General features: G+C 43.5%; 1 protein-coding gene across 1 annotated transcript in view; it reads left to right on the top strand.

The window, feature by feature from the left end:
• The window catches only part of LOC144668782 (CMP-N-acetylneuraminate-beta-galactosamide-alpha-2,3-sialyltransferase 4-like), a 162,971-nt gene that overhangs the window by 30,873 nt on the left and 114,509 nt on the right, over positions 1-17,589 (top strand). Inside the window, exons 2-4 of the mRNA XM_078531120.1 lie at positions 9,656-9,740; positions 14,555-14,642; positions 15,317-15,364. Of these exons, the coding sequence (XP_078387246.1) occupies positions 9,725-9,740; positions 14,555-14,642; positions 15,317-15,364 (152 nt within the window). The 5' untranslated portion in view covers positions 9,656-9,724. The remainder of the gene's footprint in view (positions 1-9,655; positions 9,741-14,554; positions 14,643-15,316; positions 15,365-17,589) is intronic.

Raw genomic sequence — 17,589 nt, 5'->3', positions numbered from 1 at the left:
TTGTCACACTCTAGGTTGATAGGGTGAATTTCAGTTTGATAAGGTGATTTTCAGTTTGATAGGGTGATTTTCAGTTTGCCAAATGCAAATAGAATACACGTGCCAGCACATGCAATTTACTGTGACTGATTTTCAGATCATAGGTCTATAACTAGGATTTTCCTCAGAACTTCTCTCACTCCACTTTTGTAATGGTGTTTAGGCAAAATTCTGAAATAATTGCAGTGGGAGAGCAGGAGAAACCCCAAGAAAATTCCCAATGCAAGTTCTGAATGCTGGGTCATACCATCGTTTTGCTAGATATTGGCCAGTAAAAGGTTGAACTCCATGTCACAGGGTATGAACAGTCTGCTTACAGGAGTGACTCTTGACAATGAACTCCGAAAGATCAGGAAATGTGATTGACAAAAGGAACTTGATGTTTACCTCATTTTCCATCATTCCCACTTCAGTAGTGCTTAGTGCCATTCACAGCTGTCTACCAGCATTGTGAAAAGTTATAGGTGCATGGGGATAGTTAACTAGGATTTATGGAAAGTTTAGGCCTTAACCTCTGACTAGTGTCGGAAAGTGCTGGCCGGCAAGAATTAGAAGGAATAAATGGCCTGTAACATCCGCACCCCCAGCTTTGGATTTGGGGAGTACCCCAAAGATGCACTGGAGGAATCCCTCTGATAAGTTCCCAGGCAAGGGATTGCATGGCAATTGCCCAGAAGTGCACACTTCCTCTGGACAATTGCGCTGCGCTGGGAATCATCCAAAAACGCGATTTAAATCGCAAACTTCGGATAGTTCTGCCACAGTTACACCAATAGTTACTCGGGAAAGGTTAGAAGAATTAAAACCTCTTCTAACTTCTGGGTAACTATGGTAAAGACCCATACTGACCTCACAGGACTCTCCCCATCCCCCTGACCTCTGACACCCCCACGCCAACCTCATTTCCCACCCCCACCTCGGACACCCGCCCCTGTCCTCGGACCCCGCCCCACCCCCCCAAAAATCTCCAACTTCCTTCCCCCCGGATACTACAAACCCCCCCATTCCCCAGACACCCCAACCCCCCAACGGCCCCCCCAGACACCCCCACCCGAACACCATCTCCTCCAACCCTCCTGAGCACCGCCTTCCCGAACACTCCCCCACCCCCCCACCACCCGGAACACTCCTAACACCCAAATTCTATGCAGTTACCTTAGACACACCTTCCCCTGGCCTGGCCCGTTAATTTGCGTTAATATGGCTGTTTCTGTTTTTTGGAAAGAATGTGCTTTGTAAATATTAGCTGGTCGGAGACTTTAATTAAACTTACTGGATTTGCAAAAATACTTGAAGTGTCCAGTTTTGCCACACTGGAAGCCTTCCACGCCCTCTGCTGGGCAGCCTTGACGTCTCTGCTGGGCCACAGTGCAAGCATCTCAGAATGGCTGCCAGTGTGGAGTTTCCCGCCCTTTTGGTTTGTTTGGCGGCTTTCATATGGGCGGGTCTGCTGGAGTCACCTACATGGAGTCACACGGAGTCTCAGAGTCACCACAAATTATAGCCCGATTAAATGCTCTAAGCTCAGCCTGCCTCACGCACTGGACTGCTTGGTCCAATGTAAAGTCATCTTTGGCCTGCTAGAAGTCGGAGAGTTTTTTATCCCAGAACCCCCACGACTTTCCGATCACGGATTAGTTCCTCCTTCAGCGCCCCATATCCACAATAACTAGCTAGTTCAGTTAGGAATAAGTTCAGTTAGGAATAATTTGATCGATTCCCCAGTGTTGTTGAGAGTGCAGGTTCAAACCTGTTCGTTCAATTACAAAATTTTGCTTTGGGCTAAAATCAATGTCAAAGGCTTTCAGAATGGACTCAAAGTCTGTGGTGAACTGCTGCATACTCTGCCTCAGGAGAATGTTGTCTGCTACCGGACCTACTGCATAAAGAAAGGAACTCATTTGAAGCTTTTGCTCTTCTTCGTGAAGATCTGACGCTGCTTGGTGCCAGAGAAAGTGGCGTTTCCATAACTCCCACTGCTGGCCTTCCTGCAGGCCTGCAAGGCAGTCAAACGGATGGGGCAAGGGCAGGGCCTGCTCACCAGGTACGGTTATCGTTACCTCTTTCCAGTGTGTCTCCTTCTACCATCGGAATTTCTCGAGCTGCTTTCAGAGGTTTCTTCACTCCATGTTTCCTTTGATAACACCGATGTGTCTTTTATATCAATGTCTCCATAGCTGCCATCATGTCTGAGGTTGGGTCCTTCTGTCTTGGACTCTCGGTGTGGGACTTGGTTCTTAGACAGCCTGTAGACCTACTCTGGTATCTGCTTAACAATGTTTATTAGTACTACTTCTAAACAGGTTGCAGAGTAGGCACAAAGCTCTTAGGCATGAGTCCAATCTCTCTCTCTCGAAAGTCTAACACATGACTGACTAATGTCAGTGGTACATCATCACCTACATCATACATTAGCATATCCATTTGTTAACCCTTTGTATTACACTGCCTTGCATATGTTGTCCAGGTCTCATCTCTGTAGAGGAGTTCACTGAGGACACAGGTTTTGCAGTTTGGTGTTCTCAGTCAGGTTCCTGTTGCTCCGCACTCTCTTACTCAGCTTGGACATAACAGCTGCAGCTTTTGCGATGCATGTGTTGATTTCAGCATCAAGTAACAGATTTCCAGTGATTTGGAGCCTGGATAGGTGAAGCTATCAACAGCCTCCAGCGTCACATTGTCAATGCTGATAGATGGCGGTATGGATACAGGCTGCAGAGTTTTGGATGAGTTTAAGTTTATTGAGGGCTGATGTAGGAGGATGGCAGGAGATGGAATAGCCTAAACTAAAGGTAACAATGGCATGGACGAGGGTTTCAGCAGCAGATGAACTGAGGCAAGGATGGAGATGGGGGACATTGTGGAGGTGGAATTAGGTGGTATTAATGATGGCATGGATATGTGGTCAACTCAGGGTTAACTATGACACCATGATTGTGAATAGCCTGGTTCAGCCTCAGACAGTTGCCAAGGAGAGGAATGAATTCACTGGGACAGAAAGAGAGCTTGCCATGGGGGAATCAAAGACCATCGCTTCAGACTTCCCGATATTTAGTCAGAGGAAGGTTCTGTTCATCCAGTGCAGGATGTTGGACAGCAGAATGCACATCAGTCCATCCCCATTCATTCCCCCCAAATTGGTTACTGTTGAAAAATTCAACTTGTTTTGAAATAAAATCAGAATGAAATAAAAAACAGAAAATTCTGGAAATACTCAGCAGGTTTGGCAGCATCTTTGTAGAGGGAAACAGAGTTAACGTCTCAGATCGATGACCTTTCATCAGAACTGGAAAAAGTTAGAGGTGTAACAGGCATAAACAGGAACAAAGGCAGGAAAAGTTGGGAGGGGAAGAAGGGGGCAAAAGGGAAGGTCTGTGATAGGTTGGAAGCCAGGAGAACATAAATGACAAAAAAGATAATGGTGCCAGACCAAAGAGGGCTGATAATCAGACGAGTAAAGATATAAAAGATGTGTCTAGAGGCGGTGTCAATGAGAAATTGCAGAATCATTGCCAACAACAGCCATCCAAAAACAAACAAACAAACCAAAATTGAAACTGAGGTTATGATCTGAAAGTGTTGAACTTGATGTTGGGTTGGTTGGGGAGGCCGCAGAATGCCTGATCGAAAGCTGAGGTGTTGTTGCTCAAGTTCCATTAGAAGAGTGTAGAAAGATGAGGACAGGGAGGTCAGAGTGTGGAGTGGAACATGTTGTAATATGTCTTTAAGGGAGATCAGCATGATATCACACAAGATGTCTTCAAGCTTTATACCTTTGGAAAACTGTTCTCATGTGCCTAGTCTTAATAACTGAACCCACAGCGTGTTTGAAAACGCAGCATGGCGACTGCATAGAAAAGCTTTGGAGACAGCACCAAGTTAGTGCTCAAGTAAAGAGCTGGTAAGCAGGTGGCTCCCTTGTGGTGAGATTGCAGCACATAACTTGTCAGCTCTGTGAGTGGGACACGCATCGAGTGGACCAGCACCGGTTAGCTCAGTTGGGAAAGGTGAATGACCAAGGTGTGGGCCTGATCGATAATGAGCGAGGGAGAGTCAAACAAAAGAAAGTCACAAAAATTAGGGCACGGAAGGTTGTGAGTTTAACAGGTGGCTTTGGGAGTTGCTGAACAGTAAATTGAATAAAAAGTAAAGCTACCATTCATGGTGCATTCCCACCGCAACTTGTGGGTGGGACTTTGGGAAAGCACGTGAAAGCAGCTACAGCAACACTCATCCCAGGTACTGTAGCAGAAGGAAGGTCAAAGGGATATTGTCAGAATGTTCACAAAACTCTCTAGTTTGAATTGGGATGCATCTGATCTACTATCTGAATTCAAAATATTTAAACAGTGTACAGAGCTATGGCTTCTTGGTTCAGGTGTCATAACCATATAAGCAAGCCATAAAAATTCGCAAAGCAATTGGGAATGAAGGTCTATTCAGGCAGAATGCGTCAGGATTAACAGAACAAGAGATAAAGGATCCCCAAAAGATATGGACAACATTGGTAGACCGGTTCAGAATCATGTTAAACTTTCGCACTCATCGACTAGAGTTCATGTCATTTGAACAACAGCCTACAGAACCCATAGACTACTTCATTAGCAGATGCAGAGGAAAGGGTACATACTGTGATTTTTCAAATGCAGAGCTAGCAGGCAGAGTTGTTGAGTTGGTGATTGCCCGTGGAAGCATCCCAGAAAGATCTACTAGACAAACCAAAAACATAGAGCATCGAAGAGCTACTCAAGATGGACATAAATACGAAGTGATCCTCGCAGGTTGACAAAGCTTACAGGTCCTAAGTACAACCCCAATTGTTAACCTACTCACTAGAACGCCCAGACCTAGCAAGACATATGGAAGGTGTGTCCTTCTGCATGCACCAAACAAATGCCCAGCTTTCCATCAGTTCATGCACACTCTAAGTGCTATTTTCAGTTTATTTGGTGCGCCCTCAGAGATCATTACGGATAATGGTCTGCAATTTATTGGTAAGCCATTTCAGGATATGCCTGTGAAGTAGAATATCGATCATACTACTTCTCCTTATTACCCTAGATCTAACGGCCTAGCTGCTAGCTGAATAAATGATTCGCATGGTAGAATCCATAATTCTCAAAAGTAGACAGACCAAGCAAGGTCTACACATTGCAATGTTACATCTGAGAGCGACACCTTTAAGTGCAATTATTCCATCGCCAGCAAGCTCACATTTGGCAGACCAGTGCGTACCTACTCTTTCCCATTCTACTCTCTCAGAAACTAGACAGCAACTTTTAAAACTGCAAGAACATTTGAACGAGAGTGATCATCGCATCATAAGGCTTAGATTAGCAATGGAGAAAAGCAAGGAACAATATAAAGTAGAATGTCTAGATTGGATGAGTGCTCATTTCAATGGGATGAGAAGAGATCTATCCAGGGTGATGAATTCTCCTGTTGCTTAAAAAAAAAGTGTTTTACAGTCTAAGTCTCAATTTGCATAGTCAATTGTAAATTCTGCATATGAAGTCAGTGTTGGAGGAATGTATGGAGGCATTGGCTTTGCACCATGCTCGTTTGTCCTGAAGGCACTTGACTGTTCTCCATTTGGGTCTGTCCAAGGTTGTTTTTTCCCATGTATTGGGAATCCAGCTTGCAAGCTCTGAGGTTGGCTCGTCAGAGCTCAGCTTCACTGGGTCGTTCACATGGTTCACATGGACGATTCCCACATACCAAAGGCAGTACTCTACAGCTAGCTGAGCACAGGAACCTGCACCACAGGACATCCCAAACTCAGATATATATATAGCCAGGGTAAAATGGAATCAAAGACTGACAGGAAAAGCTGTAATGGAACAATGGGTGATCTTTAAGGAAGAGACGCTTCAGGTGCAGGCCAGGTACATTCTAACAAGAGCAAAATGTAATCAAACCAAAAGCCGGGACCCATGGATGGCAGAGGAGGTAGAGATTATACTGAAACAAAAAAAGAGGGTGCATGCTGCATTTCAGCTGAATTCTCCAAATGTAGACCAGGTTAAATACAATAGGCTGAGAGGGGAGCTGAAGAGGAAAATTGAGACTGGAAAAGAGAGAATATGAGAATAGAATGGCAGTTAACATAAAAGGATACCTTAAAAATCTTCTACTGGCATGTAAGTGTTAAGTTGTTAAGTGGGTAGTAAGAGGTGGAGTGAGTCCTGTTAGAGTCAAGGAGGGTGATTTTTCTTTTATTCATTCATGGGATGTGGGTGTCACTGGCTAGGCAAGCATTTATTGTCTATCCCTTTTTGCCTTTGAGAAGGTGATGGTGAGCTGCTTTCTTGAACTGCTACAATCCATGTGGTATAGGTACATCCACAGTGCTGTTAGAAATGGAGTCCCAGGATTTTGATCCAGTGACAGTAGGGGAACGGTGATATAGCTCCAAGTCAGGATGGTGAGTGGCTTGGAGCGCAACTTGCAATTGGTGGCGTTCCCATGCATCTGTTGCCCTTGTCCTTCTAGGTGGTAGAGATCATGGGTTTAGAAGGTGCTGTTGAAGGAGTCTTAATGAGTTGTTGCAGTGCATCTTGTAGATGGTACACACTGCTCCCACTGTGCCTTGGTGGTGGAGGAAGTGAATGTTTAGTTGGTGGGTAGGGTGTCAATCAAGTGGGCTGCTTTGTCTTCAATGGTGTCGAGCTTCTTGAGTGTTGTTGGAGCTGCACTCATCTAAGCAAGTGGGGAGTATTCTATCACACTCCTGACTTGTGCATTGTAAATGGTGGACAGGCTTTGGGGAATCAGGAGGTGAGTTACTCACCTCAGAATTCCCAGCGCCTGACCTGCTCTTGTAGCCACAGTATTTATGTGGCTGGTCTAGTTCAGTTTCTGGTCAATGGTAACCCTCAAGGTGTTGATAGTGTGGTAATTCAGTGATGGTAATGCCATTGAATTTCAAGGGGAGATGGTTAGATTCTCTCTTGTTTGAGATTGTCACTGCCTGTATTTTGATTTTGATCAAGACCAAGACCAGTTACTTTTTTTAAAAAAGTACCAAATCCTAGTTATTTACTGAAAGAATGAAGCTACAAGATTGCACGTTTTAAAGCAAAAGAATTTTTACTACCTAAGAGTCAAACAAAGCAAATACAAAATATTATCTTAGATAACCTCCTATACTCTACAACCCAAAGTCAACAGTAGTTAAACATGAACTAACAGGCAAATTGCAGCCAATTATAAACTATACATTACACATTAAATGGTATATACAATTAAGACAGATCTTACAACTTGGCTCCGCAATGTATCCAATATCTGTGCCATCAATCTCAGTCACAAAGTCGTTTAGCACTCTGACTTCCTCATGAAGAGTTTCAGCTTTTCTTCTTCTAGGATTGACTTGATCCTCAGCCAATAGCAGCGTGGGCAAGGTCTTCACCAAAAATGGCACACGTCTGCAAAACCTCCTCAACTCTGCTTATAATGGTCTGGATGGTATAGATCCCCCAATGGGGATCATGAAACAGAAACAGCTGCTGCAACTATATCTTTGCTTATTCTCAGCTTCTGGATCCAAAACGTGTCTGCTTCAGCCTGCCTGTACTGCACCACTGGACTCAGATCTGATCGCTGTTCTCTCCTTTTATATAGTTTCAACCAGAAGTTTTGGTTTCCAGTTTCAGCCTCAGTTTCCTTAGTAACTGGTAAGGTTAGTTTCCTTTCTAAATTGCATGTACAGTTTCCCTTTCCAGTTAGGATCTGTCTCAAAAAATACCAGTTTTCCCCACAAATTCCATCACACCTGGCACTTGTGTGACATGATTGTCGCTGATTCATATAATGCTTAGAGGTGAAGGGCAAGGCTAGAATATGTAATGAATACTTTGCATCGAAGGAGGAGGAACCTGATGAAATATTGGTAGAAGCGTAAATTGCGGAAGCAGTGAAGAGGGTGAAAATTGAGAGGGCAGAGGTACAGGAAAGGTTGGGTATACTTAGGTTAGATAAGTCACCTGATCTGGATGGCTTACATCCCAGGTTACTGAAGTAAGTGGGGATAGAGATAATGGAAGAGCTTGTCGTAACCTTTCAATGTTCCCTTGATGTGGGGGAGGTGCCAAAGGATTGGAGGATGGCAAATGTTCCATCCTTATTCAAGTAAGGATGCAAGAACAGGGCTAGCAATTACAGGCCGGTCAGTTTAATATCAGTGGTGGGTAAGGCTCTAGAGGCAATAGTCAGGGAAAAAATCAACAGGTGCTTGGAGAGGTTTGAGTTAATTAAGGAGAACCAGCATGGATTTGTAAAAGGCAGATTGTGCTTGACTAATCTAATTGAATTGCTTTGACGACGTATTAGAAAAGGTTGATGAAGGGAATGCGGTGAATGTTGTCTTTATGAATTTCAGCAAAACATTGGACAACATACCACATAAAAGGCTGGTTAAAAAAATTGATACTCATGGAATAGAAGGGTCAGAATCCAATTGAATAAAAATTGGTTTAAGGACAGAAAACAGCAAGTGGAGGTAAATGGTTATTTTCCAGACTGGAGGATGGTAGATAGTGGCATTCCCCAAGGGTGCAGTGCTAGGACTGGTGTTTTTTTTGAAACATATAAATTATTTGGACTTTGGAATATAGAGTGAAACTTCAAAATTTTCTGATGATACCAAACTTAGAGGAGTGGAGGAATGAGGAAGATACGAATCACCTGCAAGATGACATAGATAGGCTAGCAGAATGGGCAAACAAGTGGCAGACAGAATTTAATACTGTACAAAGATGTGTGAGGTGATGTATCTTAGCTGAAGGAACAGGGAGAGGCAACATAGGCTTAATGGCACAGTTCTAAAGAGTGTGCAGGGACAGAGGGACACATGTACGTTGATTTTTTGAAGGTGGCTGGACATATCGAGAGAGTGGTCAGTTAAGCAAATGGCATCTTGGGCTTCATAAATAGAGGCATTGAGTACAAAAACAGTCAAGTTATACCGAGCCTTCATAAAGCTCTGCTTAGGCCACAACTAGAGCATTGCATCCAGTTCTGGTCACCACACTTTAGGAAGGATGTGTGGGTCCTTCAGAGAGTGCAGAAGAGATTTACCAGAATGATTCCACGGTTGACAGGTTTTAGTTACAAGGTTAGCTTAGAAAAGCTGGGGTTGTTCTCCTTGGGGCAAAGGAGATTTGAAGGGATATTTGCTGGAGGTGTTCAGGGTTATGACAGGTTTGAATAAGGTAGAAAAGGAAAAACTGTGCCTATCAGCTGACAGTACAAAGACTAGGGGACATAGGTTTCAGATTTTGGGCAAGAGATGCAGGGGGAACTTGCGGAGGAACTTTCTTACTCAGCGAGTGGTAATGACCTGGAACTTGTTGCCCATGATGGAGATGGAAACAATCAATGATTTCAGAAAGAAATTAGATGCTGCCTGAAGGAAATAAATCTGCAGGGAGACGGGAACCAAGTGGGGATTGGGTCTGACTGGATTGCTCTGCAGAGTGCCAGCATGGAGTCGATGGGCTGAGGGTTCTCTTTCTGTGCTGTAAATGACTCTATTACTCAACTCTATAATTCGTAAAGTTGAATTGCTGTGGTAAGCAACATTTTTGAATGAAAAAAACCCTTTCTTCATTTACAGGTGAAATCTCCTGTCAAGCCCTAAGTCCAAGAAGTGAGAATCCTGTTATTGCCTGGCTGACCAATAGGGATGAAGTGTCCAGCAAGTAGGAAGGTTTTCTTATGCACCTCAGCCTCTGATTTTTGTGTCCCATTTGTTTGTCTAGTAATTGAAATTCTGAACTTTAATTCATGGGTAACCATGGTGGCACATGTGGAGCCTGTTACTATTTTACAGCGATGAAATGGGGCTGGGTGACCATTGTTATGGAGAAACAAAGATAGAACTTACATTTATATAGAGCCTATCATGACCTCAGGGTATCCCAACATGCTTCACAGCCAATCAAGTACATTCTGAATTGAACCCACTTTTACAATACAGGAGATGCCACTGTCCATTTGCGCACCAATTTCTACAAACAACAATTTGATAATGACCAGAGAATCTATTTCACTGATTTTAATTGAGGGATAAATATTGGCCAGGGCACAAGGGAGAACTGTATTGTGCTTCTTCGAATTACTGCTGGATGATCCTTTATATGCAGCTGACAGGGTCGATAGAATCTATCCTCTCACCGAAAAGACAGCTCCCTTTGTCACAGATTCTTTTAAGGCACACCAAATTCATGCTGGCTTCCTGTGGAGGATTCTACTGAGCCCACTCCCCTGATTGACCCCCGTAACTCTGAAAAGTTTTTTTTCCTCTTCAAGTGCCCATCCAATTTGCTTTTGAAATCATTGGTTGCTCCTGGGGCAGCATGGTGCCACAGTGGTTAGTGCTGCTGCCTCACAGCTCCAGCGACCCGGGTTCAATCCTGACCTCAAGCATCTGTCTATGTGGAGTTTGCATGTTCTCCTTGTGTCTGTGTGGGTTTCCTCCCAGTGCTCTGGCTTCCTCCCACCATCCAAATATGTGCTGGTTTGGTGGATTGGCTACAGTAAGCTGTTCCTGAGTGTGTATGTGTGTGAGTTTGTGCCCTGTGGTGGACTAGTGTCTTGTCCTGGGTGTACCCTTCCTAGTGCCCATTGCCTGTCAGGGTAGACTCTGACTCCCTGTGACCCTGAATTGGATGAAGAGGTTCTGGAAAAGTGAGTGATTGTTTCTGCTTCCTCATGCAACCTCCTCTGAACCCCTGCCCTCTTTACCCCCATACCCCCTCCCCACACAAAGTCCTCTCTCTGCCTCTACACACCCTCACCAAACCACCTTCCTACACACCCCTCTCCTCACTGGCTCCCTACACCCTCTCTGCTTACCAACTGGAAGTGGAACAGATTGAAGTCATCTTGATCATTAGTGAAGCAGTTTTATTTATCCAACTCCAATATTCCTTTCATTATTAAACAAAGGTATTAAAAGAAAATGGAAAATACCACAATTCACTTTACTGTTCCCATGATGTTTCTCCAGGTTTACTCGCAGCAGTGTCCTGGAGATTAATCTTCCATTTCTCGAGACTCCAGCACAATACTGGACAAAATAAAATTGATGATTTCAACATAAGGGATGGACTATCCAAAGGGCTCAAAACAATTAAAACCAGAGAGAGGTGATCATTATCTCAGAAATCTCAGAGACAAAAGAGGAGACTTTTGAGGCAATAACCTTTATTTTGAGGGAGCTGCTGAGTACTAGGGTGGTACCAAAAGAATGGAAATAACTATATGTATTTATTGTCAAAATAGCATCAAAGAGCAGATGTCAGCAATGATGGGCTTATTCAATCCGCAATCACATGTGTCTCTGAAAAGTGGTAAATATCATAAAATATGATGTTTAAATGTGCAGTTTTGTTCTCCATATTTAAGGAAGGATATACTTGCACTGGAGGCAGTACAGTGAAGGTTCACTAAATTGATCTTTGATCTGAGAGCCTCTCCTATGATGAGAGGCTTTTTAAAAAAATCATTCACGGGATGTGGGGCTTCGCTGGCTGGGCCAGCATTTATTGCCCATCCCTAGTTGCCCTTGAGAAGGTGGTGGTGAGCTGCCTTCTTGAACCGCTGCAGTCCATGTGGTGTAGGTACACCCACAGTGCTGTTAGGGATGGAGCTCCAGGAATTTGACCCAACGACAGTGAAGGAACGGCGATATATTTCCAAGTCAGGATGGCAAGTGACTTGGAGAGGAACCTCCAGGTGGTGGTGTAAATTGGTCTATGTTCTCTGGAATTTAGAAGAATGAGAGGTGATTTCATTTTCGCATACAAGATTCCAAAGGGGCTGGACCGGGTGACACTGAAAGTTTGTTTCCACTGGCTGCGGAACCTAGAACACGGAGCGGGGTGTGGGGTGGGGCAGTTGTGTGGTGTGAGGCACAGTCTTAGGATAAGGGGTTGATCATTTAGGACTGAGATGAGGAAAGAATTCTTTACTCAAAGGGTTGTGAATCTTTGGAATTCTCCACCCCTGAGGGTTGTGGATGCTCCATTGTTGAATATATTTAAGGCTGGGATAGGCAGATTTTTGGTCCTCCAAGGAATCAAGGTATATGCGGAGCGGGCAGGAAAGTGAAGTTGAAGCCCATGTTTAGCCATGATAGTACTAAAGGCAGAGCAGACAGCTATGTCCTTCTAGATGGTAGGAGTCATGGATTTGGAAGGTGCTGTCTAAGGAACCTTGGTGAGTTTCTGCAGCGCACATTGTTGATGGTACAGACTGCTGCTACTGTGTGTCGGTGCTGGAGGGAGTGAATGTTTATGGATTGGGTGCCAATGTCCTGGATGGGGTCAGGCTTCTTGCATATTTTTGGAGCTGCACTCATCCAGGCAAGGTGGGAGTATTCCATCACACCCCTGACTTGTACCTTGTAGATGGTGGACAGGTTTTGGGGAGTCAGGAGGTGAGTTACTCGCCACAGGATTCCTAGCCTCTGACCTGCTCTTGTAGCCACAGTATTTAGATGGCTAGTCCCATTCAGTCTCTGGTCAATGGTATCTTCTAGGATGTTGATAGTGGGGTATTCAGCATTGGTAATGCCATTAAATGTCAAGGTGCAATGGTTAGATTCTCTCTTGTTGGATATGGTCATTGCCTGGCACTTGTGTGGCACAAATGTTACTTGCCACTTGTCGGCCCAAGCCTGGATATTGTCCAGGTCTTGCTGCATTTGGACATGGACTGTTTCAGTATCTGAGGAGTTGCGAATGATGCTGAACATTGTGCAATCATCAACAAATACCCCCACTTCTGACCTTATGATGGAAGGAAGGTCATTGATGAAGCAGCTGAAGGTGGTTGTGCCGAGAGCACTGGCCTGAGGAACTTCTGCAGTGATGTCCTGGAGCTGAGATGCTGCTGGTTTTAAATGACCTACTTTTGTATAAATGTTCTGATGTGCCTAGTCTAAATAAAACAACCCTCAATGTTTTTACACAATCCCTTATGCGTGGTTGGCGCCTTTATATCATTTCAACAACACGACAGAGCCCTTATAAATTGTGCACCCTTGTTCTATATTCACCCCTCAACATCGGCACTGTCAAGCCCCTCAGAATCTTATATGTTTCAATAAGATCCTCTCTCATTCTTCTAAACTTCAATGAGCATCTATCCAAACATAACCAGAGAATCACCTTCAATATAATCTCTTCCCACATTTGTACTGTTACCTAAGGGTGTCCCATGGATCTATCCTAGGCTCCCTCCTATTTATCATCTACTTGCTGCCTCTTGGTGACATCATTCAAAAGCCCAGGGTTAGTTTGGACATATTCGCTAGAGACATCAGCTCCACTCCATCACCATCTCTCTTGACTCCTTCACTTTTGCTAAATTATCAGACTTCTTGCCCTACACCCAATGCCGGATGAGTGAAAATCTCCTCCAATTAAATATTGGGAAGACCAAAACTTTGGTCCCCACTACAAATTTCGTTCCCTAGCTATCAACTCCATCTCTCGCCCTGACAACTGCCTGCGCCTCATCAAGACTGTCTGCAACCTTCATGTTACATTTGACCCCGAGATGAGCTTTCTACCACACATCTACACCAGCACTAAGACCGCGTCTGTAACATTGCCTGAGTCACTCCTTGCCTCAGTTCATCGGCTGTTGAAACTCCCATCCATGCCTTTGTTAGTTGTAGACTTGATGGGTCCAGTACTCTCACGTTCTGCCCTCCCTAGGAGGATATCGAAAACTCTGCTGCCTCTACCCTAACTTGCAGCAAGTCCCTTTCATCTATCTCACATGTGCTCACTGACCATCATTGACTCTCGGTTAAGCTATGCTTCAAATTTAAAACTCTCAGTTTTGTTTTCAACCCCCTCCTTGATGTCCTCTCTCCTATCTCAGTAATCCCCCCCTAGCCCCAATACTCTACGAGAAATTTGCACTTTTCCAATCCTGGTCTCTTGAGTATTCTTGGTTTTAATCACTGCACTATTGGCGGCCGTGCCTTCAGTTGCTGAAACCCAGAGCTTTGGAATTCCCTCCCTAAATCTCTCCACTTCCCTATCTTACTTTCCCCCTCAAGAAGCTCCTTTAAACCTACTTCTTTGACCAAGCTTTAGGTCATTTGGCCGAATATCTCCTTGTGTGACTCACTCTCAAGTTCTGTTCTATAATGCTCCTGTGATATTTTATTACATTAAAGGTGCAATATAACCACAAATTGTTATTGTTGTTGACTGGTGAGATCTGAACAATCATATTTTGATTCTCAATTTATTCAGAATCGAATCAGATCTCCCGTTTCAATTCACTTCCAAATGCTTTCCCACTCCAATCAATGTGATATGAAGTGGACAAATTATAGTTCAATGTTTAAGGAGATTTGCCATCACACATTATAGTGATGCAATGGTTGAAGCATGGGTTTTCCTGCTCATTATCTGACTGTACTTCTAAGGCATATAATATGGAAGAGTGTGTGCAGCAGTACAAAGTAATTTTTTTCTCCCATTGTTTATAGATTGGTATAAGAATAAATATTTCTTTCGCTTTATATATGCCACGCTGATCATATTCACTTTGGCCTTTTATTGGAACAGTTTCCTTGGGTAAGTCCCTTCAAATGGTTTCTTCATCCATGAACATTTCCCTTTCTGATGCTGAGTGGAAATAGCTATTGCACTGGTACATTTTAGCAATTTCTGTATTTTTTTTCGATGATTACAGATTAGGAAGTTTTTCTTTCAGGAAGTTGACCTGGGAACTATGTAATTCTGTTGTATGATAATAAGGAGTGATTCAAGATTAACCCTGGTTTCACATCCAGCCTTTAGTAATTACCCACTCAAGTCAAAGGGGTGCGAATTATGGTCACACGAAATATGAACGGTCTTTCTTTACCATTTGCATTATACTCTGTTTATTATTATTTACCTGCATAATTGTCTCCCACCCCCACCAACACCCCCACCTCCCAAACTATTTCCTGGCCAGGAGGGTGGACAGCTGGCCTGCTCTCAGTTTGCTGCTGTTGAATTGGGAGCTTTTGAATTTGCTAAGGTCTGGGGACACACCTCAGTTTAAAAACCTATTCTTTAAAAATTCTTTAGGTCATTTCTCTATATCATGGATGGTTAAGGATATCTGTAATTCTGAGGAGGAGGTAAATGAATGTACCAGTGAGATGTATTTTGGACTCTTTATTGCTATTAATGCAAAATCAAAATTCACTTGCCTCACTAATGTAACGTGTGCCTGACTGACAATATTTGATGTGTTTTAGGTCCTCTTTTCAATTGGACAAATTTCACATAAAGATCTCGATCCCACTGTGAGTAAAAACAAGTTTGGTCATTATCAGTTCCTTGCCTCTGCTCATGTTGCCATAGCTGTTTCTAAACTTTGTACAAGAAAACCAATCATTGCAATGGGCACCTTGAAGGTAAGTCTAGATATGGAATCTTGCAGTGTCTCCTGCTCCTGAATAAGGCTTACTCCTCCGATCTAGAAGCTGAATGAACAAGGAAAATAAAGCATTTTAAAACCGTCTCCCTCCTCCTTAATGAACTATATATCCAAACATCCTTTTTGCACTAACCCTGGTGCCTCTTAAAGTTTACAGGTTACTGAGTATTTTCTTACTTGGAAATAAAACTTTATGCTTCTACAGGTCTCTACTCTTGTTGTTTGCGAACAGTTGATTAAACCCATTCAAGATATTTGACATTTTTTGTGCTCTCATTAGTTCCAAAGGCATCTCTTACTATTATTTTCTTTGCACCAAAGAATAATTGACTGGGGATGAGCCGCGAAGGTTTGGCCTCCTGGGAAATACACGATGTGAGAGTGACTGCCCTTCACATCAAGGCAGTATTTTACTGAGCGTGGCATCAAGAAGCCCTAGCAAAATTGAAGTCAATGGGGGTCAGAGGTAAAACTCTCTGATGGTCAGAGTCATACCAAGCACAAAGGAAGATGGTTGTGGTTGTTGGAAGTCAATCATTTCAAACTGCAGGAGTTCCTCAGGGTAGTGTCTTAGGCCCAAGCATCTTCATCTGCTTCATCAATGGCCTTCCCTCCATCATAAGGTCAGAAGTTCGCTGACAATTGCATAATGTTCAGTATCATTCCGAATTCCTCAGATCTGAAGTAGTGCATGTCCATATGCAGCAAGACCTGGACAACATTCAGGCTTGGGCTGAGAAGTGGCAAGTAATATTCATGTCACACAAGTGCCTGGCAATAGCCATCTCTAACAACAGAGACCCTAACCATTTTTCCTTGACATTCATTGTGGAATTACCACCATTAGCACCCTGGGGGATTAATATTGACCTGAAACTTAACTGTACAAGCTGTATAAACACTGTGGCTACAAGGATAGGTCAGAGGCTGGGAATTCTGTGGTGAGTAACTCAGCTCCTGACTTCCCATGCTCAAAGAAGAACACATTGGCCAGGATTTTCCAGTCCTGCCAGTGGCAGGCGTCATTGTGGGTGGGATGGGAACGTTTGAGCGCTGCCAAAAGTCAATTGGCTTTTGGCCACCCTCCAAATATTCCTGTCCCACCTGCAACGATGTCTGTCACTGGCAGGACCAGAAATTCCCGCCCATTGACTATGTCCTGGCAACATATAAGTTTAAGAAATGTTCCTGAATGTATTTATGCTGTCATTATGCTCATAAAGGAAACAATTCAGCTGAATTTGGTGTCAGAATATTGTACGTGAGATAATGGGAGAAAATTAAGCCTCATCCACCGAATGGAAAAATAATGGAATTGGAATTCCTGCATGTTTCACACCCCATTCAATTTGACTTTCTGTTTTAAAGTCAGGCAGTTTTCAAAAGAAGTGGACGTTCTAAAGGCGCCAGTTTCTTGGCAGTCAGGCTGGGTTGGAATAACCCCCAGTATATCATTGAACTAACAAAGACAGCTAAATATCAAATGTGGAATTCTACACTCTCCAAACTCACAACGATCAGTATAACTGGCTCCATGTGTATAGAAATTGGATCCACTTGACACCACCTCATTGACCACCAGTTGGGACCCTGATCCCCAGTTTGAAAGCCTACGCTTTGAATAGCTCAAGTAATACTTTTGGATCATGTACATTAAGGGCTGTGTCCATCATAACATAGTGGAGTGAGGCACCGGGCAGATAGGTAACCAGGAGCATGTAGCCTATTTATTATTGTAGTTTGATGTAACAGAGGAATTACCTCTGTCCATGTATCTTGTCAGTGTTTGGCATTCTTATTTTAATATTTCATTTCTTCTTGCAGAATTGGAAAAGTCAGCAACAGCAAGTATCATTTAAGTCATTTGTAAGTAAAATTGTTTGTCCCATCGATTTTAATAAATTCCCTGTCATTCTCCCTAGCCAACTGCACACTGTGGTTGTACAATCAACAAGGTGCAGTGAGCACTTCAACAAAGTTCTTTCAACAGCTCCTGTCAGCCCCTTGACATCTACCACCTGGTGTGCCTGTCAGGACTGCCAATATCTCACATGTTTGCTCCTGTGCCGCCAGTATTCTCCTTCCCACGGC

Source organism: Cetorhinus maximus, chromosome 2, assembly GCF_964194155.1.
Source record: "Cetorhinus maximus chromosome 2, sCetMax3.hap1.1, whole genome shotgun sequence".
NCBI lineage: Eukaryota > Metazoa > Chordata > Chondrichthyes > Lamniformes > Cetorhinidae > Cetorhinus > Cetorhinus maximus.
This window is presented reverse-complemented; position numbering and strand designations above follow the sequence as displayed.